Source organism: Olea europaea, chromosome 20 (genome assembly GCF_002742605.1).
Source record: "Olea europaea var. sylvestris chromosome 20, O_europaea_v1, whole genome shotgun sequence".
NCBI lineage: Eukaryota > Viridiplantae > Streptophyta > Magnoliopsida > Lamiales > Oleaceae > Olea > Olea europaea.
In genome coordinates, this window is record NC_036256.1 from 8,780,537 (window position 1) to 8,805,043 (window position 24,507).

The following is a 24,507-nucleotide window of genomic DNA, read 5'->3' on the forward strand; positions in this document are numbered from 1 at the left end:
CAGATGATCAATATATAACTGAGTGTCGAGTTAAAAAAATTTTTTAAAAATGAAGCACAACAGTGAAATAATCCGTTCACGAAACACAGGTATATAAAGCAGGTAAATATGCTTCCAGGTTACAAATTAATCACAAGAATTCAATCAACAGAATTCACAAATAAGCAACCAAGCAATAACCATGCATAAACTGGTAAGGATACCAAACCTAACCTAACGGAGAGTTTGGAATAATCTTACCAAACTACTGTTGAAAAACAGTAAATATACCACCAAGTTTCTGAACCTAATTGCGATAAACGTCAAGCCAAGGGCAAAATCGTCCAATTTTTTCTGTAAAACCTGAAACAGAAAACAAGCGACATCAGTGAGTTCAGGACGTTAAAATAAGTAAACTGCCCGAAAAAAGCTCGCCGGAGGTCCGCCACGCGCCGCCGCCGGTCACGCGCCCCACCACAAGGAGCGCCTCAGTCTGTTGGTTATGGGTCCAAGTTCCATTTCGCCGGAAAGTCAATAGTTTGGCCGGAATTTGAATTTTTCAGATTCGGTCAGAAAATGAAATAGCGATTTCCTTGCCGGTTTTGATCGATTTTGGGACAGATTTTACTCCTCCTAGCTGTGATACCAGTTTGTTGGGGATCCTAGGAGTTCAATCAACCAAAACATCAAACAATAGAAGAAATTCTAAGGCAAAACAATAAAAAAAAGATGGAAAAATACAACCTGTCTTTGGCCGAATCTGGACAGATTTTGCTTCTTCCTTGCAGCAGCTTCTTCTCCTCCTTATGGCTGATTTTTCAGGCTCAGGAACAGCCCTCCATGACTTGCAAATCACCTTCCAAGAGAGAGGGGAAAAACCGGCAAAGAACCCACCACCTTCAACTAAAAATCGAGAGCTACTAGAGTGAAGGAGAAGGAGTCGACTTATGAAGGGAAGAAAAGGAAAGACCCATCCCTCTGCCAAAAAACGTGGGGAGCCATATTGTGTCGCCATCAATACCATCAAGTCACAACATCTCCCTCAAGATTAAATCTCGGCCGTCGATCTTCATCCAATGGTCCACAAAAAAACTGAATAAATGGAGTTAAGAGAACAATATTCTCACAGAAAGATTTATTTAGCTTTCCCCTTCTTTGAAGAAAAGAATTGGGGACATGAGTTCTAGTAGTGAAGAGGAAATTGCTCCTAGGAGAGCTTGCGCAATCCCTCATAAAGGCCTGACCACTAGCCTCCTGCTCAAGGCCGACAACGCTCCTATCAACATCATAGGCGAGGAAAGAGGAGACTTGCCGCCCAACTTAAGAGGAAGTGGCCACCATGGCTTCAAACATGAGGAATATAACAAGGCAAAACATGGCCATGCAACAACTCCTCTAGCAAATACAAGTTCCAGAACAGCAAATACCCTACTTTTCACATCTAAAGGAGCCACTTCCTCAGGAAGAAAATGAGTTCAAAGCCAAACGGCTCCTTTTCATCGACCCCTCTAGAGAAAGAAGTCCCCAAGAGAGGGATGTTGAAGTTGACACCTCTGTCAATTATGTTTCTGGCCGACCTTTCAAGGCTCATTCAACTTTTCTCCTAATTATGAGCCCAAACAACAACCCCCAATGATAACAAGTGTGTTTGACAGGATGGATCAACCTGGGCCTAGAAGTATCATTCGATCAATTATCTTCTTAAACCCTTTTCACGAGTATTGTTATTTATACAAGTTCAAGTCTTGGTCTGAGAGGGAATAGCATTTCACTTACCACATTTCCACAAGAGTTGTGTAATTACAAGATTTGAGTTTGATAGAATACAAAATAAGGATACAAGAAAGAACAAATACAACTTAAATAGTGTCGTTGAATTCATTATGTCGATAGACAAGTAACGAAACAAAGCGGAAGTGGCCAAAAGTGCAAAATTCTATTAAAGCAATGTCATTTGGAAATTTTATAGAACACTTCATCTACATTTAATTTGAAGATGATTTTATACAACAAATAATGCTTCTCTTTGAATAATTTTTTTTTAACATCATATATTCTTTAGGAAATTGGCACATATGGCCTTGTGCAATTTTGATTCCCTATTCTTCTAATCTTGGCACTGATGTCCTCAACGTACTGATTCTGTGTGCCAGAAGTCCCTCTTGGTGTCATCCATCCATTAAGGGCAAATGTGACTCTCACATGACCAAAATTGAGGATAAAGGCCCCCAAGAATTTTGCTTCCTTCTATCATTTAACTTAAAACACAAAGAAAAAGTAAAGAATAAAAGTTGAAAGAAAAAAATGACATACATTTTCTTGTCTCATCTGCAATGGGTCTTGGAAGACTTTAATCGATAACATAATTTTATATCTAAATGTAATTAATATAGTAAAATTATCTTTAGATGGAAACAAAAAACTATTTGTAGAATTTCCTCTTCATATCAATGGGTTTTAAAACCAACCGTAGTTTAGCTGCTAATTGACATCCCTTTTAAGACATACATTAAAACAAGTTATTTATTTATTTTTATTTTTTTTGTGAGAAGGTGAATTATAAAATAGTGATTTTTCGGAGAATGTGTTATTAAAAAATAAAAAAAAATTGAGTTAATATGCCAAATATTCTATTATGTGAATGTGTAGTTGAAAATGAATTTGAGAAAAAAGAGTTTTGATTTAATGGATGCCAAAGAAGGGCTAACGTGCTTGATCAAATTTTAATTGCAAAATGTAAAGATGATATGGGAAATCGAAGATGAAAGAAAAGACAAATGGATTTTGGCAAATCAAACAAGTTATCCTGTTATATGTTCTAATGTTAGGGGTGGCAAACCGGTTTAGCCCCTTGCATGCTTGGATTGGTCCCTTGGCAGCTCAATCTCGTTTTAATACGGGGCGATGAATCGAGCTTGGCACCATTTTATTTTCATGAGCCAACTAGCTCGTTTTGGGCTTGTGGGCTCATTTTTGGATTGGAGTGTTTAATTTTAAAAATTTTATTTTTTTATTAATTTCTTTTCAAAAAAAAAAAAAAAAAAGGGGTCAAGTCATTAGCTCGTTAGCTGCTCGATTTGGCCAATGAGATCAATGAGCCAAAGGGTTAAACTTAGCCTTCTTCGTAGACACAAGCTAAGCTCTTATGTCCTACGGGCTCCGCCCAATGCTATCCATATCTAATGGGTAGGCAAACACCAAACAACGAGCATGATTTAAGAACAAATTAGAATATTGGTGTAAATTAATTAAAAATACAGGTTTGTATGGTAGCTACAAGTTGGATCGTTATAATCTTCACCGACAGTCAGATTGGTATTGCAATCTTCAACTAGTAGTATTGACAAGAGAAAGTTCATCAAGGATACAATTATGTAGTAAAAATCACATAAAATGCAGAAAAAAACACGTATATTGTCATGAGAATATCAAAAGAAAAGCAATACAATGCTAACGTAGATCACTCCGATTTAACAAAACCTGAATATCTATAGAAAAAATAATAAGGAGCTTGTTCACGAAATTATTTATTCTGTTTTAAAATCCACTGCAAGTGTACGGTTCGTTAATAAGTAGTAAAATGGACTATGAGTCCAAGTATCGATCCCACGAGGATTGAATTAGTTCAAATTAATCTATTACGACCTTAACCGAAACACTAAAATCAAATTGAGGTTTTGTACTTTAACTAACAAAATGCAACCGTTGACGCAACTATGAATGAAGAATTATACTAAGTGCAAAATAATTTGGATGCAATTTAACTAAAATTTTATAGAATTAATGGATGTACTAACGCATTAGGATCACGAATCCCCAAGCAGTACCCGTTCAATTGTCAGTTATGCAATTTTGACACACAATTCCACAAATGATGAATCAATATTCATATATTAATTTAGCAATCTCTCTCGAGCAATGCCAAACCTATCCCAATATATGATTTGACTATATTTTTATGACGAATGCTAACATACCGACATACATTATAAATTCACTAATATCCAATGATTCACACAAGGCATAGAGGTATATTTATATCCCCCTAACGGACCCTATAATGATTTATACTATGTCGAACCTATTTTCCTTCTTTCGAATGCATAAAACAGACCACCACAATCATATAATTACGTGCACAATAATCATATGAAAATAAAAACGTAATAAATCAATCAAATCCGGAACTTGTGTTCAAATACGTCAAAAATCTAAAGCAACAATTAAACGTAGTATTACAAGGTTCATCGATCTCCTAGCAATGATAAATCTAGCCTAACATACTAAAAAGAATAAAACATAAAAATATTTGAAGAAACGACATCACCCGAATCAATCTTCAATCCGATCTTCATTTGGCGCGATGTTATTCTCTTATTCCATCCTTCGTTTTTCCTTCAAAATCTCTCAAAAATATGTAAAAACGACGTCCCTTACGTTCTGGTAGAATTTTTGTATTTATAGGACCCTAAAAATTTGTTTCCATAAGAGTTTCAGAGGAAAAAGGAAACTGAATTTTCCCTCGAGAATTGCTCTATGCGGTCGCATAGAGTAAATTTTTGGAGCCTTTTTGTTTTCAGTATGCTACTATGCGACCATATAGAGGATAGTACTATGCAGTCGCATAGTACTATCAACTATGACAGATGTGCGTTTTAGTCCTCCCACTTGCATCCTTCACTTCTTGCTTGGCATCTCCTCTTCATTCTTTTCATTTCATCACCCCACGATATCGTCAATTGATAATTGGCTTAATCGATTTCTCGATTTGTTCATCGGATCAAATTTTGGGTATTTATACTTTGGTCCTTGAACTTTTACTTTGCGTCATTTTAGTCTTTTTTCGCGTCTTTTCTCCTGAATTTCACCATGTTCATCGTTGTTCCCTACAATTCATAAATGTACGAGATTAAGTCACAATTCAATCATTTTGCTCGTTATTAAGTCATATTTGTGACCTAAATAAGTGTGCAAAAACACACTTATCAGAGCTACAACAGACATAAATGGAGATGCTGAAGAAATAAGAAACAGAGAGAGAAATTCAATATTGGGAGTTTGAAATTTGTGTTGGACTTGAAAAGGTCAAGATATGGACCAAGGAGAAATTTTCAGCGCTTCTCGGCTTGCTAGCCACTAGCTTATCGCTCGAGTGGCACCAACACTACTAGATTGATGCAGCAACTCAACCGTCCTAGGCCCATTCTTACATTTTGAGCATTTCCTTCCATCTATAACTCTGTTTCTAGGGTTAAGAGTGTCCCATGTATAGAGTTAGCTATTCATTATGTTTTAGACAAGTTAGACAAATATATAAACACAAAAATCTTTGTATTTTTTCTTCATATTTTAGGGAAACCGCCTTTACTCTGCCTATTGTAGGTTTGTAATATTTATTTCATATGGTGCCATATATTTATTCTCATACACAACAAATTGGTATCAAAGCTTAAGGTTTGAATTGTTCTAGGTTTTGTTTTTGAGATGGTAATCATGAAGTATGATGTTTCGCTTTTGGATTGTAACATAAGATTTTCGTTGTGATAGGTAAAGATGTGAGCAGTGCTCGTTTAGATGGACTTGAATGATACGTTGTTGGGAAATGAGAAGATATCTACAACTTGGATATCAAAGGAGAAATAAAGTAAGGATCGATAGGCCCTATCCTAGATTCATCTTCATCTTTCGAATAATATTCTTCAAAATATTTTGAAGAGTATGACTGTCACTGTATTATGATTGAAATTGGAGCAATTATTCATGACAAAGGGTCTTAACTAGCAAATTGCATTTAACGCATTGCCTCAATTCTCATTGTATGACAGAAGGCACATTTGTGAAGATCACATAACTATTTTTTAAGGAAATCATTGTTGATTTGAAAACCTTGGAGATTAATATAATGAAGAAGATTTTAGGTCGACTTCATTCTGTTCATTGCCTATTTATATATGTTTTTTAGAGATACGAGATTATACAGTTGTGATACTCTAATCATTGAAGAAGTCTATAATGCTTTATTTTCAAATAAGTAGATAAATAATCTCATTGGATCTGAGGCACATGGAGATGATCTTGTTGTTGATAGTGGTTATGTGAGGGGCAAATTAAGAGTTAACTTTAGTAATCAAATTTGTAATTATTGTAAGAATAAGGATCACATGATAAAGGATCGCCTATAAGCTACAGAATAAAGAAAAATAAGCTGCAGCTAATCGAAAGGGAAAGAAACCAGATACTTCAGGTGAAGCCTGTATTGCAGAAAATTCTCATAATTATGGAGAACTTTTGATTATTTTTTCAGCCTAAACTTGATGAGGACTAAATCTTGATACAACTCATTCTTTTCATATGTGTCCCAAACAGATGAAGTAGTTTTGGAAAATGGTGTTGTAATGGAAAATAACATACCTTAGGATTTGCTTGATTGTAAAACTGAAATTTGGATGGAAAGAAAATGAATTCAAGGGAATTGAATTGTCTAGAAATTGTTTTACTGAGAATTGTCAATTATTGTGTTTAATTGGAATAATTTTTCACTTGAAAAGTGTTGAAATAAAAGTATTTTTTAGTGTTCATTTGACTTGTTTTACATGAAAATTGTCAATCAAATGAATAGAATTTTTTTCCATTGCCCAAAAAAAAAAAAAAGAACAGAGACCGAAGAAAATTATCTATTTTTTAATGTTCGTTTGACTTTATTTTACATGAAAATTATTAATTAAAGAAAAATACTTTTTTACAATTAGGGATAGAATTTCTTTCCATTACCAAAAAAAAAAAAAAAAAAAAAAAAACAACAAAAAAGTAGCCTAGAAAATCAATTCCCACCAAGAAAATTTTCCCTTTCCAAGAAAACCAAAAAAACGTTATCAAATAGCCAAAAAGTGAAAATTGGAATTTGAGTTCCATTTTTCATGAAAAATAATGGCCAATCAAACAGGCCCTTATAGCATTTCTAGTATGGGAAAGGTCAGGATTAAGATGTTTAATGAAATTGTCTGAACACTTAATTCAGTGAGACATGCTCCAGATTTAAAGAGAAAAATTATCTCCTTGTGCACTCTTGATTAAAAAAAATACATTGATGAATGTTTGAGTCCTGACAATTAGTAAAAGTGCATGTGTTATGATAAATGGACAAAGAAGGACCCAATTATATGCCTTGCAAGGTTCTATAGAATCTTTGAAGATCAATCAGCAAAATTTAAGGACTCGGGTGGTTTTTAAGTTTGATTAAGTACCGTCAGAGTTTAGTTTAGGGTCTACATTGAAGAATACATTTTAGTCAAGTTTAGAAGTTACAGATAATTTCACTTTGCCACTTAGGGTACCATTGTATTCAATTGCTAAAGATAAACTATTATAGATATTATGCCTGGTAAAAGAAATTTGATTTAGTTGACGTCACTTCATTTGTGGTTGAAGGTATTAATTCTATCTAAGAACCTTCTATTTACGCATTTAGTGATGGTGATTCTGTTATAGGGCTTGTTTTTGCCCCAATTTAATGATTATTAATCATTTGTTATTTTGTTGCTTGTGGAAAAATTCAAGCAACTTTGGTGTCCAAGCTAATCCAGTTGAACATTGTTGGAATTCAATTGATACTCGATATAGAGTTTGCCGTATTTGCATTTTGTGATAAGAGTTATAAATTTTTTTTAGTTGGAAATTTTGATGGAGAATTTTGTTTGGTCTATTTTGCTATTTTTTTTTTTTTTTTTTTTTTTTTTTAAGGGTTAATTTTTTTTTTTTTTTTTTTTGTTGAAGAGTTAAGTATTATTTCTCGTAGTGGAAACGTGGAGAATTTTTGGAAGTTTTGTTCATGTAGTGGAATTTGTGTCAAGTTAGAGTTGGTTAGAATTAGGATGTGACTCGAATTCTATTTAAAAGGCTATTTTCTATTCGAAATTTATTTGGCAATTCTAGTTGAAATTTAATATTGGGAGTTTAATTGGAAGATTGGAATTTGTATTGGATTTGATGATGTCAAGATATGGACTACATGAAATTTTCGGCACTTTTCAGCTAGCCTTCAGCTCGATCGACACAGTTAAAATTTTGTGCAGAGAGCTGACGCTTGAGGGCAGCTCATTCAGCTCAAGCCCGTTTTTGATATTTATTTTATATTGTGTCATGTATTAATCCTCATATTAAAAAAGGATTCTTGGTCCAATTTGAGTGGAGTTGCTTTGTGGTTTACTTTATCCACCATTACAACGAATTGATTGGAATCAATATAAACGTATCGTTATTTATATGTACAGAACTTCGATTTAATCATTCAATTGTTTAGAACTAACTTGTTGAGGTTTAATTCAATTGAAGGTGCACAATTCTCTACATTAACATATTTTATACACATGTCAATTACGAGCAAGGTATAAGAAACAATTCGTCATCCATTTCCACCATTCTCATTATATTAGTTGCTCTGCCAGAATGAACTTCTACAAGATGCCCAGCAATTTTGCTGGCTATAAAAATTGCACATTATGTTCTATTTGTGTTGAATATTTTGAGATATTTGAATTAGATAATTTAGAACACTTGTAGAATTCGTTATCTTTTTTTTTTTTTTTTTTTTTTTTTTTTCCTAAACCACATTTTTTATAAAATTTAATTTCAACCACATTCTTTCTCAAAAAATAATTTTAGACATAGACCTAAAACATTTTTTTTAATCACATATTTTCCAAAAAATCATTATTTCAAAATTCAATTTTCCAAGGAAAAAAGGCTCTTACATGGCTTTTACTCATTCCCCAAAGAGGGCTCTCTCCACTGTTTTCCAGCACCTTGCCTTCGAGATAAATCCCCCTTCCAAAATGCTGCCTTCCAGGAATCGAACCCTCCACACTTGATTTGTGAGCCCACCAATGCAATTGTTCCACCAACTCAGATGTGCCCCGGGGGGCATAATTCCAGTTCAAGCAATGGCTAGAAATTTGCATTCCAGCTAGCGTTATAAAACCACCCAGTTGGGCCGAAATGGATTTGACTAGGTTTCAGTAAGTATATTATTTGGAGTTACCTTTATTTGATTTGTATTAAAATAAAGATTTTAGTAGAATTTAATAAAAACTTGATAAAATGTATGGTTGAAAATTTATGGATCCTAAAATACGGTTAGTTAAATTAATTATTGATTTTGATTTAATTTTAATCAAGTTTTTTAGCTTAAACATATAGGGACCTAATCTACTTGGATCGGAAAACCATTTTCTAGTGCTAGCTTCTTTGAGTCAAAGAAGTTCTCGGTCCAGCCGGTCGCACCGGATTTGCCTAGTGGGGTTTATCTAACTGACGTGATTTGTAGGCTATTGTGTCAGCTAGATTGTTTACACAATGCGCACCCGAAGAGTAACGATTGTCAGTTTCCCCGTCATTAAAACAAAAAAAAAAAGGAAAAAAAAATGAAACTTTTATCATTGTGAAAACTTTGAACGCATACAGAAGTTTTGGAAAGCAAGTGAATTTCATTTCGAACTATGAATACTCACAATGGCTGATGTCAAAAAATACAGTAGTAGAGAAATACATTGAAAGAAAGTAAAAGAAAATTATAAGGCAAAAGATTTGAGATTGAGATCTAGATCAGACCACAAGTCATGTTAGTCATAATATAGTACAATTTGCAATTGGGCATTATTTAATTTTATTTGCAATAAAGAATCTGTAACTTCATGTTCACCTCAAAGAAACGACTGAATAAGAACAACTACTAGCAATTGATATGGAGCTGGAAATAATATCGTTTCCTACCATGTGGGGGTGAAATATTGATAAATCTCCTGTATCGAAATAAAAAGAAAAAGAAAAAGAAAAAAAAGAAATGGTTAATCAAATTAACAAGAATGATAATATAAAATCAGTAAAAAAAAAAAAAAAAAAAAGGTTAATCAAAAAAACAAAAATAAAAAAAAAAAATCTGTTAAAAAAAAAAAAAAAAAAAAGTATGGAATGAGCTTTGACGTACATTGTGTATGCCAGTAGAACGGAAGCTCTCTTCAATCCCAAACACCAAAGATGGTCGCCTCAAACTCGTCGTTACCAGTGTCCCGTTGTTCATCTTGAATTTCCTGAACTGAACTTGCGATCTTTTTATGACAATGATATACTTCAATCTTCTGTAATGTTGAAATTTTGCCAAATTCCGAAGGAATCATCTTCAAATTATCGCAAGATCCCAACACCAATCGTTCAAGCAGAGGGAAATGATCGTCTGAGGAATACCATTCTTCAAGATTTAACAAAATTAATTTTAGTAATTTGAGTTTCTGGAACTCATCATTATTTGTGATCCAAACTTTTCCCTTAAAGGCATTATATTTTAATTTCAGAATCTCCAGGTTGTCCAATGTCCCAATTAATGACATCTTTTCCCATGGTAAACCGATTTTAGAAAGAGAGAGCTTTTTGATACTCTTGGGGAAGTGAACCTTTGAGCTATCACATACAAATCTACTTCCACACATCATTGTTAGTGATTCAAGTTGAGAAAGAAAGTTGAGATCAGGAAAAAATTTGTTTAGAGATCGACATTTAAGCCTACGAAGATTTGGTGAACATCTCAAGGTTTTTTCGTCTTTTGAATCATTAATAATAATGCAATTAAGGGTTTGTAGGCTATTTATTTGGGAGCTATCACATTTCTCTCTGAAACTTGCAGGGTCGTATAAACTTCCGACCCGCACATGTCTCAACTTAGGCATATTGAGAAGGTATGCTGGTATGGTACATCCCTTTTCTATACGAAGATATTCTAGATTCCTGAGTTCACCTATTGATGATTCTAATGATTGAATTTCCAAGTACCTCAAGTCAGGCATAACTTTAATTGCCAATCGAACAAGTCCACCGTATGATGAATCCAAGATCCTAACTTTTTCCGAATTGTAAAGAATGGATAAAGCCTCGGAGAAATGATGAGATGGAAACAAACGCAATCGATTGCGATGCTTAAATATCATGAATTGACTAAAAAGAAAGAATAATAAAAACAGCAGCGTCAACCAGCAAAGAAGTAGTAGGATCATCATCGGTTTAACCACATCAATCAGCAACAGCAACAGCAACAGGAACAGCAACATCAACATAATTACCACAAATTAGTTGGCTGAATTGGAAAAAAAAGGTAAAACATGAAGGAATTTGAAAGAGAGAGATTAACTTACTGTTGAAACAGAAATTTTTCATCTTCTGCGGCTATTTTGGTGCACATATCAAGTACCAGATCGTGAATAGTACATGTTTTTACTCTATTGTTGGATCTTCTTTTGGAAACTTGCAGCAAGCTCCTGTTAACAAGTTCCGTTAGGTATTCCTCTGCTACATCTTCTAAGGTCTTGTCCTCTTTTTTCTCTATGAATCCTTCGACTATCCATAGTGAAAATAGCTTACGAATTGGAATTTCCGCGTCTTCCTCGAATGCACTAAGATAGAGGAAACATGGCTTCAAGTAATTTGGTAAGTGCATGTAACTAAAACTTAATGAGGGAATGTAGTCATCTGCTTTTTGAGAAATGTAAGAAACTAAACATTTTGCAACTTGTTGCCATACGCTTTTTTTCTTCTCCATATTTGAAAGAACTCCAGCTATCATGACTATCGAAAGCGGGAGCCCACCACAATTTGCAGCAATTTGCTCTCCAATATCTTGCAGTTCTTCAGGGCATCGTTCTTTCTTGAACACATTCTGCTCTAATAAATTCCAACTTTCAGTTGATGACAGTCGAGGAGGTTCAATGATAACAGGCCGAGTTTCGCTTAACATATTTTTCAGCCGACTGGTGAATAATACTCTGCTTCCATTTCTGTCATCTGGAAATAACATTTTCAAATCATCCCATGCTTCTTCATCCCATAGATCGTCCATAACAACTAGGTATCTTCTACCTTTCAAATTTTTGTAAAGACGATCTTTCAACTCTTCGTCTTCCATTTCTGAACTTGCGTCTCCATTAAGGACTCCTGCAGATCCCAAAATGCCAATCAACAGCTTTCTCTTTTTATAAGTTTGAGAAACAACACACCAGGAAAGTACATCAAAATGGGAGCGAACTTCCGAATTATCGTATAATTTTTTTGCTAATGTTGTCTTTCCAAGTCCAGGCGTCCCAACGATGGAAATAATTTGGCGATTCTTTGGTTCTCCAAGAAGATGGATTTTAATTTGTGTCACGGGATCTCTTTTCTCGTGGGATGATACTTCACATGGACTTTTTGCTACTTGCAGGCTTCCAATACCACAATCCGGCTGCTTTGGGACTGCAATAAAAGGATCTTTGATCTTCAATTGCTCAGTCCTTTCTACCAGATCAGTAAGTGTCAAATCCATTTCGGTCGCTTTAACAAGTTCTGTGGTGAAAAAGAACGAACTCAAGTTTTGTGTTCACGGTATTGTGGTTGAGGAAAAACAGAAAGAGAAAAATTGATGATAGTGAATGTATTCCCAAAATGGAGGATGATGAATTTTAAATAATTGACAACTAATAATGGGTTCTCAGTTCCAATATAATCAATTGTTTAATTGTGTACTTGTTACATGTATATCAAATTTTATATAATTAATTACATAATATTTCATGACACTCTATTATTAGACATTAAAAATAGAATCAACTTTTTCCTTTAATCATTTCACTACATATAATTTTCTGACACACTTTCTGGATATCCTTTTCAAGACTTTTATTTTAGAATAATGTTATTTACAGTCACTCACTATCGCAGTCATCCTGCGTGACATACATGTGACGATTGGTGATTTGATATATGGAGCAAGAAAAATTACCACATTTATATATCAAATCATAAACCGTAATGTAGGATGTTACGTAAGACGACTATCACAGTGAACGAATATAAATAGTATTGTTATTTATATCATGGCGATCAAACAATCAAATATAAAAATCAAGCCAACTAGATTATAATCAAGAAAAGAAAGAGTCTAACTAAACTACTTGTCGTAAATTAAAAATAAATAAGAAGTTTTGTCTTCATCTAGTACATTGAAGAGTTGGCCCAGCATATTTGTGAATAAATTACACCAGAAAGATTAAATTAACATCACCTAGAAATAAGAATAAATGAATAATGAAAAAAAAAAAAGGAAAAAAATCCATGTTTTTGGCTTGAATCTTGAAATTGGGCTTTGATTCTTCGATCCTCGTATATTAATTGCATTGATTCTCTTTCTGGACTTGTTTTTTGTACTAAAATTTGGTCTCTCTCTGCTCTGGCTATCCCAAATAGGTTAAATAGTTGCAAGAAAATTATTTTGAAAAGAGTTCTATTTAAAAACATTCGTCTGCCCAAAATTTCCCCGCACAGCTGCGCCATACTCTTCAGCACGGCCACACCGTATACCATATTTTCCCTCGGTAAATTATATAACAAATTGGCATGTGTGCATCAACTTGGGTGGGGGCAGCCGCTCTAGCTGTATCTTTCAGTGGTGTGCACTGTGGTCCCTAAATTTCATCCTTCGTTCAATTTAGTCCCCTTCTCTATTATTTTGGTCCTTAATTTTCGCTCATTTTGTCAAATTCCATACTTTTTTATTGAGTTGCATCTAATAAACGAAACATATACAAAATTAAATCATAATTCATAGAAATCCACAACGATTTATCTCATTTAACAGTTCAGAGTACACTTATCGATAGTAGTAGGTGGGGTTGAATGTTACTTAATGGTAGGTGCACCTACTTCAATAATTAGTTTTAGATAATGGCAAGTGTGGTAAAATAATATTTAATGGTAGGTTCACCTATTTCACTAGTTGCTTTAATAGAAGAGTAATGTTATTTGGTTCGACCGGAGTTACAATTTCAATCTATGTGGTGTTAATATTGCATTAAATGATAGGTAGGATTACATAAGTTATTTAATTTCACATTTTATTTAACTTATCATTTAAAAGCCACCTAAATTGGGATTGTAATCGTAGTAAAATTAAATATGAACTATAATTTAAATTAGTCAAATACACTCTTTATCCATACATTTAAGCCAGTATTTTCATTTGAAATTTAAATCTTAGTCATTAAATCTTAGACAACTAATAACTCTAACAACATTTGACTTGACTGCTGAATAAATTTGTGTATCAAATGTTGGGATATCCGGACTTTCTACATATTATAGAGAAGCTTAAATTTGACCACTAAGCGTATCTTCAATAGAATCTCTAAATACAAAATACTCATTATTTTAAAGAGCTAATAATTAAAAATAAACTCCAAGAAATTCTCTGTGTAACGCCTCGAAACCTATGTCTCGAAAGTTAGTCAAATAATTCATTTAACCATTATAAAAGTTGATTGACACATTATAATAATAAAATAAAATAAAAAAACTTGAAGAACTTTATGGAATAAAATAAATTATTTTATTGTCTCATAAAAACATCAATTAATGCAATTCACTACTTATTTTTTTTTTCTAAATTCAACGTCGATTTTGAACGTTAAATAAATAAAATTCTAATTTGTTAAATAAATAAAATTCTAATTTGAAAAATAGTTTTCTAACTAAATACTAAATATTGAAAGAAAATCTTAAGTTCTTGATCTTTCAACACTAACTCTGTCAGCAGTTTCAATCTTCAACTCCGACCAATCAAGCATCAGTAATAATAATTTAAAATATGGAATGAGCATATAAATACACTTAGTATAGATTTCATGTTAACATTTTCACAATTTGATATAAAAAGCAAGTAAAGTGCATACGTAACATAATTTTCTAGTGGAATAAAAATCTGAACATCTCATTTTCACTTAGGTCATATCCATTTTCAAACTTTACTTAGGTATTTAGCCCTATAGTTGGTTTCTAGGTAGATCTACATAATAACACCACGATCCTTCTTTAATTTGGATTATATAATAGCACATAAAATACTTAACTTAAAACAATAAAAAGTGAATACACAAAATCACCTGGTATTTAGAGAAATCCACTACTAATTCGTTAAATTTCTTCTTGTACACTTGAGCTATATAAGGTTGAAAATTCTTGCAAACGGATTTCGAACGCAATAGAAAAGATTTTCTTTTCTTTCTCCCTCTCCGTTTTCTCTCTTTCTCTCTCTCCTTTCCTCACTCTTCTTTCTCTCTATATGCTCTTCTCTCTCTCCTTGGTTGCAATATATATAGGGCCTGTTTGTTGGCCATTTGTTTTGCCATTTAATGAATTCTTTGACCGTTGCAACAAATACATCTGACAACCCATGTGCTGCCCCTGGGAACCACTTTTTTCCACACTTTCCATATTCTGCCCTTACTCCCCAAACGAAAGGGCGACCTATATTCTGCAACCGCCGACGACCGACAACAGACCCAAGCGGCCGACCACGAACTGAAATTGACGGTGGGTTTCCTTCCATTGCAGTAGCCAGTTGACAACACTTCCATTCTCCGAAGACCCAGCCAGTTTTCAAGGACGCGCGCTCCACCAAGAACGCCGCCGAATACTGCCAGTCGCCCGTCTGGTTAGCGACGTCCTCCACACCCGAAAGGCCGCCGACCACATGGATCCCGCCCGCACACCGGTAGGTCGACGAACACGAACTTCTGTGATTCCGTGTACTTGTTCGTAAAAAAACTACTTCCCGACATTACAGGGAGTTCAAATAGTTTCTAATTAATTTGTTAATCTGTAATTATACGTACTTATCTACTTTGTTGGATGTTTTGGAGTATGATTTTCGGCATAGTTGATGTTGTGGCTGTTCGAAATTTTCCTGCCTTTTCGTCCGCATCTAAACTGCCTTACGCATTGCGCCGTCGTTTATGTTGAAGTGGGAGTCAATTGTGTGTTGTGTATTTGGTAATCTACAATTACATGTACTTATCAACTTCGTTGGATGTTTTCGAGTATGATTTCGGGCGAAATTGATATTGTGGCTGTTCGAAAGTTTCCTGCCTCTGTGTCCGCATCTGAACTGCCTTATGCATTGCACCACAAGTTATTTCGAAGTAGGAGTCAATTGTTTGTTGTGTATTTGTTCACCTGTAATTATATGTAGTTATCAAATTCAGTGGATGTTTGTATTTGTTCACATGTAACTATATGTAGTTATCAAATTCAGTGGATGTTTTGGCGTATGATTTTGGGCACCATTCATATTGTGGCAGTTTGAAATGCACCTGCCTCTGGGTTCACATCTCAACTGCCATATGCATTGCGCTACCCGTTTTTCCAAAGTATTTGTTTGGCCGTATACTCTTGTACGAAATCTGTCCCTTGACCTATAATTCCATAAACTGAGACTAGAATGTTTTATGCAATTTCTGGAGTATAGTCTTCGTTACACCCCTGCGCTCGTGCTCTCTGCATTCTCCCTTAAAATGATAGCATCGTTCATTCGTCTGTTTCCAAATTGAACTTCTGCACAACATCTTTTACGTGTACGTTCTTGTCAAGTTCAAATTTTTAATCTGTAGCTATTTTACAGACTTCAAATGCGTATAATGAAGATTAACGTAAAATGTCTTCTTTTTTTGCGTGATGGCCTGCTTGGCTTTGCAGTGTGGACATGGCCCGCCACCCAGCTCCTTCGTTGCACAGGAGTTGAGTCAAGGCTCAGGTGCAAAATCTTATGCTCGATGGAATGCCTTGGAGACCCAAACATTCATTGCAGCCTGCGAGACCACCATTGCCGAAAGCCATCGCAGCGGGCGGTGTTTTACGAAACAAGGTTGGGCCCGAATCTCCACTCTGTTCAACTCAGCCACTGGGCACAATTGGACAAAGCAACAACTATGCAACCACTGGGACGCCATGCGTCGAACCTACCGACGTCTCTTCGATCTATTAAAGGGTAGCGGGGTTAAGTACAACGAATCCACCGGTCGAGTCGTCGCATCAGAGGAATGGTGGAACAGAAAAATACGAGTAACTATTTCAATTCGCGGCACACAGTTTTCACAATATGTAACCAAACAATACCGTTCAGTATTTTTCAATACATTTGGAATGCCTTTTTCGTATCTTCCCTCTTTTTTGTCCCTCTTTTCGCAGGAGAATAAAGACTACAGGGAGTTCAAAGACAAGGATGTGAGCGAGATATACGTTCACTACCGTACACTTTTTGGCGACAGCTACGATGGGGAGAAGTACGCGGTCACGCTGACTAAGTTGTGCCGAACGGGGTTCGGGTTGTGTGAGGACAGTGCGCTCGAAGACACTCGGGATGCAATCCCCGTCGACGAGGAAAGTAGTGGTTCAAGTGACTAGGCTGAACAAATGGTCGGTGGATCCCGCTTAAACGTATCCGACACCACAAGCGGTGGTAAAAGAAAGTCGTCTGGTGCGACACGACGGGGTAAGAAGAAAAAAGCATTTGCACGCGAGCTGTCGTTCTCGGTCGACCGAGCCACAAGTGCCGCGGAGGAAGTGGTGGCGAAGCTGAATACCATGATGGGCTCAAATGACGACACCGGCACTGCCTGTATAGAGGAGCTACTGGTGGCTGGACGGCTCGAACAGCGTACACCTCTATACTTTTTCGCCTGTGCTATTCTGGCGAAAAAACATTACCGAAACATGCTCGCCGTTATGAAAGATTTGGATGAGAAATTTGAATGGATTCAGTGGCTCTTCAATGAGTGTGGCAAGTAATTTCACATTTCACTGTACACGTTACATGTACTTGTTTGTTGTCACGCAAAACTGTTTCGCTTTCGTACTCAACTGACTGTATCGTTTTAACAGTACTGTATGTAAATGCGTTGCGTGCCTGTGATGTGCAAACCGTTTTAGACTGTTCGCCATGATCATGTTATCGTGTTAGTATTTTACATGTGCAACATTTCAGGTGCACCATTATTAACGCATTTCTTACAAGATGCCAGCTATATGACACTGTTGAACAGAATCTCTTGAATATATTTTCTAAGTGCACAATTATTGATACAGTGCGTCCAAATTGACATCTACAGTACACCATTGCACAGAATGTACTGCCAGTGATTCCCACTTTCTATAAAAAGCCATGCACGTTGTAGAAACGACATAAATGTGTAGCTTGAGGATGTGAGACGAACTTGCGTTCCATAGAACTCCATATCTCGCTGCTGTTGTGTAATTTTACCAACTCATCATGTCTTGCGTCACAACTGACGTCAACTTCAACTGCGTTCTGGGCTCCGACTCAAATGACGAATGCGATGATGACCAGGTTCTGTAGAACTTGGCGATCAATGCCACCGCTTGGCTTTCATACTGCAGAATCGTCGGCGATGACGCACGAAAATATCACTACAGGCAACAGCGGCGTATACGATGTTTTCCTTTCTCAAGGAACGGTCACATGTTCATGATGGAGGCCATGGGCGAGAATAGTAAGATGTGCTTTCAAGAATTCCGTATGTATCTTGCAATGCTTCGACATTTTGCGCATGTGTTGCGCGATGAGCATGGGCTACGTACGAACCAACATGTTGACATCTACGAGCAAGTTGGCATGTTCTTATGCATATTAGCGCACGGGAAGGGATATCGATAGGTGACAACAATTTTCAACCATTCATTGAAAACTGTATGTCACTACGTGAAGGAGGTTCTACGTGCAGTCGTTGCGCTTTCAGCGCACATGATTCGTCCGAGTGAGAACTACAACGAAGGTGTCGAGCCCCATAGGCCAGATCTGAGCAAGCATCCATTGTTTGAAGATTGCATCGGTGCTATTGATGGAACGCATGTGAAAGCTGTTTTACCGCGACATGAGCACGTAAACTTCATAGGGCGGAAAGGTGTGCCGACACAGAACGTGTTAGCTGCTTGTGACTTTAATTTATGCTTTACGTTCGTGCTTGCAGGGTACTCTGGCAATACACATGATGAGCGCATGCTAGCACGTGCTATCCATGATCCGGAAATACATTTCCCATTACCGGCGCCAGGAAAGTACTATTTAGTTGACTCCGAGTTTGCTCATCGGCCTAGGTATAATGCCCCCTACAAAGGGTCTGACATACTTTACCATTTCCAGCAATTTCGAGACGAGAGAACGGGACGTCGTCGTAGATTTCGAAATGCACGAGAGAAGTTTAACTTCAGGCACTCGTTCTGCAGAAATGTCATTGAACGTGCATTCGGTGTGTGGAAAGAAAGGTGGAAGATCCTGGACTGCATGCCTAGCTACCCGTTCCGAACGCAAGTAGCCATTGTAGTTGCGACGATGGGAATACATAATTTCATGAGGCGTTCAGGAGTGGTTGACGCTGCGTTCACGAGAACAGAGGTGGATGAAGATGTAGCTGAGGTGGAGCTTCCCAACGTGGAAGATGAAACACAGGCCGAAATACATGCACCGAAAATACAGCGAAGTGAGTGGGACAGACTTCGAGATTATATGGCGCAGCAGCCATGATGCCAATATGTTTCTAAAATATTCAAAAGGCTTGCATGTACGTCTTATGAAAACGGTTGCTTTATTTGGTGTAAAAAGTGAAATGCAGTAGGGGCCAATTATTGACAAAAATGGTTGCTTTCTTGGGTGTAAAAAAGTGTGAAAAAGTATTTCCATTTTTTAACGTGCTTACGGTATGCTTTTTCTCGGTACAATGAACTGTAAAATTTTTCTCCGGACCTACGCAGTTGTACAGTGTTTCGTACGAATGATTATTCACTTTGACGTCGTATTTTCCCTTCATTGCGAACACACCCTTCACTTTACTCGTCGCGTAACAAATTTCGCCGTGTTGTTCCAATTTTTTGGTACGTAGCGCTTCGTAAGAAAATTAAAATGCTTCTATTCGTAGACACTCTCGAGAGCAGTTGATACAGTGAAATGGTTCAAAGTTTCTGTTTTTCTATTTTTCGAAGTTACTTTTTTAGAACACATAACCCGTTTCTTACAAAAATATTTTATTATTTACAACAAACATATACGTTGGAATTAGTGTACAATTGAATTTCAAGATGGTCTTTACCATTTTTCATTTTCGAAATTTATTTGGGAAAATTCGCTAATTAACGTGAAGTGAAAATCACGGTCCGTTCGCGTAATGTTACAATCGTTGCCGGATTGTTGTGACGACCTTATAAACCAATACAAGGGGGGACAACGGAGGGCCCACTGCATGGACGATAATTCAAACACGTTTGGTGGGGATATGAATTATTGGGAAATGTGTACCAAAGCAATTCATTTGACTTGTCAATATGTGAAGCTAAACTTTGGATTTTTAAATTCAAATCAAATGATAAAATATTGGTGTATGTCCCACATTGATTTGATGGAAAAAATGCATTTTTAGATAAAAATGGGGACCAAACATAGGCATAATAATTAAATAATTGTGATAATGGTCTACGTAAAATTATAATAGGACTCTTAATTAGAATTTAAATTGGACTTTAATAAAAGATATTATTAAAGAGAATTCTAACTATATGAGGATAAGATTCTAATATATATATATATATATATATATATATATATTCATAGCCCTAGCCCATTCCCATTTTGTCGGAACAGATCTACTAATTCTTTGATTCCAGTTAGTAAGAAGGATCTTGAACTAAGAAATAGACCCTCATAATTCAATAGATACTTTTTATGTATGTCAACTAAGTATCGTAAGTAAATTGCTCCCAAGCAGCTCCTCTCGCGGTAGAAGAACAGACAAAAGATATGGTAGAGCTAGGACAGTTATTGTATGAGGTCTACCCAATGCTAGGTCTAGATATTGTACAAATACTTTCTATTACTCTATTTATTTTAGTATCTTAGCCAAATTAAAATTTTTTAGAAGTTCATTATATTTAATCAATAAAATTCTCTCTTTTACCAGAGAAGCCTATGTATGAACAAGGATTAATTTTACTTCTCCATCTAGCTAAACTCTTATTTTCAAGGTATAAATATGTTAAAATTCTAAATTTATCTAACCACTTCTATATCAAATAATCTGATAATAATTCAATAGATATCCAAATATCAAATTGTAATTTCGTTAAAACTCGTATTTTCAATCATTAGGAATATTAGCACAGAGTCCCTGTTCAGCGGTAAAGTCGATAAGTTTTCTAGGTATAGTGGTGGTTGTATGGATGGTTGTGTGGGGAATGGAGTAAACAAGCGGAATGGCGATTGCATGTAACGATGGAGAAAAGAAGACATTAGTTAAACAACATCATCTTACGGTCCATACGACATCAATATGATGGCATAGTAACGCCTTACGAACAATGTTGCAGCTTTCCCCCTTTCAAAATATCGAAAGGATTTAGTTGAAAGATAATCCGTCTAAGCAAAAATGACTAGAAATTCAATTGAAATAACATTCGAACAAGTCAATCGATGGAATGTGTGAATAAAATATATGTTTGATGGCCTTTAAACCAAAACAATTTATTTTTCATACTCATTTTCAACTATACATTTATATAATAAAATTGTGGTACTTATTAATAAACGGGCTTTAAGCTGCCGAATTCATCTTTGCTCTTGGGGCAATGTAGACCAAAATTTAAGGTTCAGATCCCTTAATTTGAAAACAAAGAACCTTTAAGATCTGAAGAAGTCATTAATTGTTTTGAATCAAATAAGTGACCGCAAGCCATGAGAAAAGAGATGGTTTCTTTAATAAAGACAATGACTTGGCGAAGCAGGAAGAAAACACAAATAATGATAAAAGGGTCCTGTTCATAACTCACAAACGATTATTGCTAGAATTTGGCTTGAACGGACATGAGAAATGCTGAAATCCACCAGAAAACAAAAACTGTAATATTATTAATAAAGGAAAAGGTGATTATATGCTTTTCAAACATACCCTTAACATATATTTAAAATATATCAAATGAAACCCTAATTCAGTAGACGAATTCAAATAGAACTAGGAAAACTGCAAAATAAATCCGAATAGAGTTAGGAAACTACAAAAATGATGAAAATACCCTTAAACTAATTCAAAGCTCAAAAAAGAAAGAAAAAACGAAAAAAAGGTCTCTAAACGATGAAATTTGACCCCTAAAAGTTTGATGATGATGATGACTTTTGGCCCACATAATTCAATACGTTACAACCCTATTTATGCATGTTAACAAGTAAATTATCCAACTTAACTAGTAATCTCTTTCGAGTAAAACTGGCCCCAGTTACATGGAAAAATTAACTATATCTATTGATTTCTTGTCAAAATTTATGTCACTTATTACACGATCTAGGCTTGCATATAACCTCTCGGTATCCATATAGTCCCTAATTAAGTTGATCAACGGATGATCTAGCAATGGCATTTCTTTCAAAATCTGACCGTCCTATCTTCACTCACCCGAATACTCACCTCGTAAGTTTCTTCGTTGGCCTCTGTAAGTTCATCAATGGCCTGATCTCTTTCTGCCTCAGCAACACCTAATTGTTCCCAAGTCCTACGGAGCTCTACCTCCAACTCCCCCTTCTGTTTCTCCATTGATAGAGCCCGATTACTCCCATTCTACATCAAAATCAAAACCCCACAAATCCCATCATCAAAATCAAACAAAAGCTAAAATTAAACAAAAAACATACAAAAATGGAAAACCGTATAATCCAAAATGGTTGACACTTTTGAAGACTTTCTTTCAGCAATTTTGAGGGCATTAGAATCAATTTAGAAGCCGAATAAGTGTACATTATGCCAAAAACTTGCAAAGTTTCCCAAAAAAATAATAATTTTGTACAAAGTTTATAGGGTTTGACACGGTCTTGGACCAACAACCATTACCTACGAAATTGCTTTGATTAGTAAATATTTCTTAAACGGGAGCATTACCTTCAATTTCTAATTTTGACATTTGTTTCCATTAATTAACATAAACACTGACAAATGTTTTCCTCTGCTTTTCTTCGTAATAATAATTTCGATAGAGACAGCTATTGCCCATTAGCCTAATTATAATTCAACAGTAATATAAATAGGATATTTTTAATATGATGCATGTGCTCTAAATGACTCTCGACCTATTTCAAAAGTTCATGTAATCTCAGTATGTCACTTATTAGGTGATAAAATCATTTATTTCATAATTTACACATGCTTATGTATATAAGGTAACTATTTCACATCTAAACAATTGGGTTTGTTTGACAACCATTATTTCAAAACTTTTTTTTCTACATACTCATTTTCAACCACACATTTACACAATAAAATATTCTGCACATAAATTCAAAATTTTTCCCAACTTTTTAACCACACGCTCTCCAAAAAATTACTATTCAAAACTCCATTTTACCAGAATAATAATTGTCAAACAGGGGTTTAATTCCAATCGTGTTAATTCTTATAATCTTGAGATAATTAAATGCAGTAAGTTTGATTATTCCTATCTGGTCATAATATGTAGAACTACATTGTTGATAAAATTGCAGACCATAATCCATTGTCGGTCATTGACAATTCACCTACTTTGTTTTATTCTTTAACATTTGAGCCATCATACTTCAGTTTCTAGTACAAATGGTTCTTTGGAATGATTTCCATCGAAAACAGGTACTAGAAGAATAATGCTGCTTGAAATAAGCAAACAATAAAAAAAAAAAAATATATATATACACCGCTAGCTCTTCCTCCAAACACAGAAAATCCCTGTCAGCTCTAACTATCAAACCCAACATTCAAAGTAAGCGTTTGTTTAGGGAAAGGGGCAAAAGAGGTGGAGGGCATGACACGAGGGGTTTGACGTCATAAGAAAGATTCGAGGTGATGACGGAGAATGTGGAGGGATTTAATTGCTGCATGGAAGCGACAACGAAGTTCGAGGGGTCAGGAGTTAGATCGGTGAAGGATGCTTAGCATCGTATACATTTACTAATTCAGATATACGAAAATATATTGAGGTCACAGATTTCACACAAAGTTGCAGTAGATCAGAATCAAGAATTTAAACATGAAATTCAACTTAAAAGTATTTTTTAATTTATAAGTAATCTTTTACATAAAAGTAAGTTTTTATCTTATAAATAGTAATATTATAAGTAAATCTTTTTATTACTGTATGTTTTTTATTTATAGTCAGTTTTTCACGTATAATAGAATTTTTGTCTCGAAAATAATTATTTTAGAGAGACAAAAAATTGAAAACCCATCAAATACTTTAGATTTGATGAGTTGAGAAATACGACCAAAATTGCCCTACACTAATTTTGGATAATTTTCCAAAATCAGTGCTCAGAAAACTAACAAGCACAGATATTTTCCACCTCTCATAAACGTTACTAGCCAGAACCAGTCAAAAATAGTTTTAAAAAATAATAATAACAAGACTCCTATGCAGGTCCTTAGTCTTGATAGACAGTAAGTATTAGTTTAAACAAAATCAGAATACCCAGGCACCTTTACTAACATGCCAACAGTAGGTTTAAAGTTGTCAAAAGTCAACTTAAATAGGCTTCTATTGCGCATGGAGATACTGAACCATACACATCCAATCTCGTTCAGATGATTTGGCATTCTTATAGTCGATCCAAATTAACGGAGACTACGACACAGCAAACTCACAGCTTTAGATGAGACACGC

The 24,507-nt window shown here is 35.3% G+C and overlaps 1 protein-coding gene across 1 annotated transcript; it reads right to left on the bottom strand.

Annotated features, from left to right (window-relative positions):
• Nucleotides 1-9,449: 9,449 nt before the first annotated feature.
• On the bottom strand, nucleotides 9,450-12,468 carry LOC111369545 (putative late blight resistance protein homolog R1B-16). Its single transcript, XM_022991109.1, has 3 exons — nucleotides 11,160-12,468; nucleotides 9,962-10,962; nucleotides 9,450-9,776 (listed from the first exon to the last, which is right to left on the bottom strand). The coding sequence occupies exons 1-2, from the start codon at nucleotides 12,320-12,322 to the stop codon at nucleotides 9,993-9,995; spliced, it is 2,133 nt and encodes a 710-aa protein (XP_022846877.1). The 5' UTR covers nucleotides 12,323-12,468; the 3' UTR covers nucleotides 9,450-9,776; nucleotides 9,962-9,992.
• Nucleotides 12,469-24,507: the final 12,039 nt, after the last annotated feature.

Excerpts from the sequence above, each read along its gene's own strand:
- LOC111369545 (XM_022991109.1), bottom strand. The coding sequence starts at position 12,322 with ATGGATTTGACACTTACTGATCTGGTAGAAAGGACTGAGCAATTGAAG. Across the intron at positions 10,963-11,159 it reads GAAAAATTTCTGTTTCAACA|TCAATTCATGATATTTAAGC; the intron begins GTAAGTTAATCT and ends CTTTCTTTTTAG.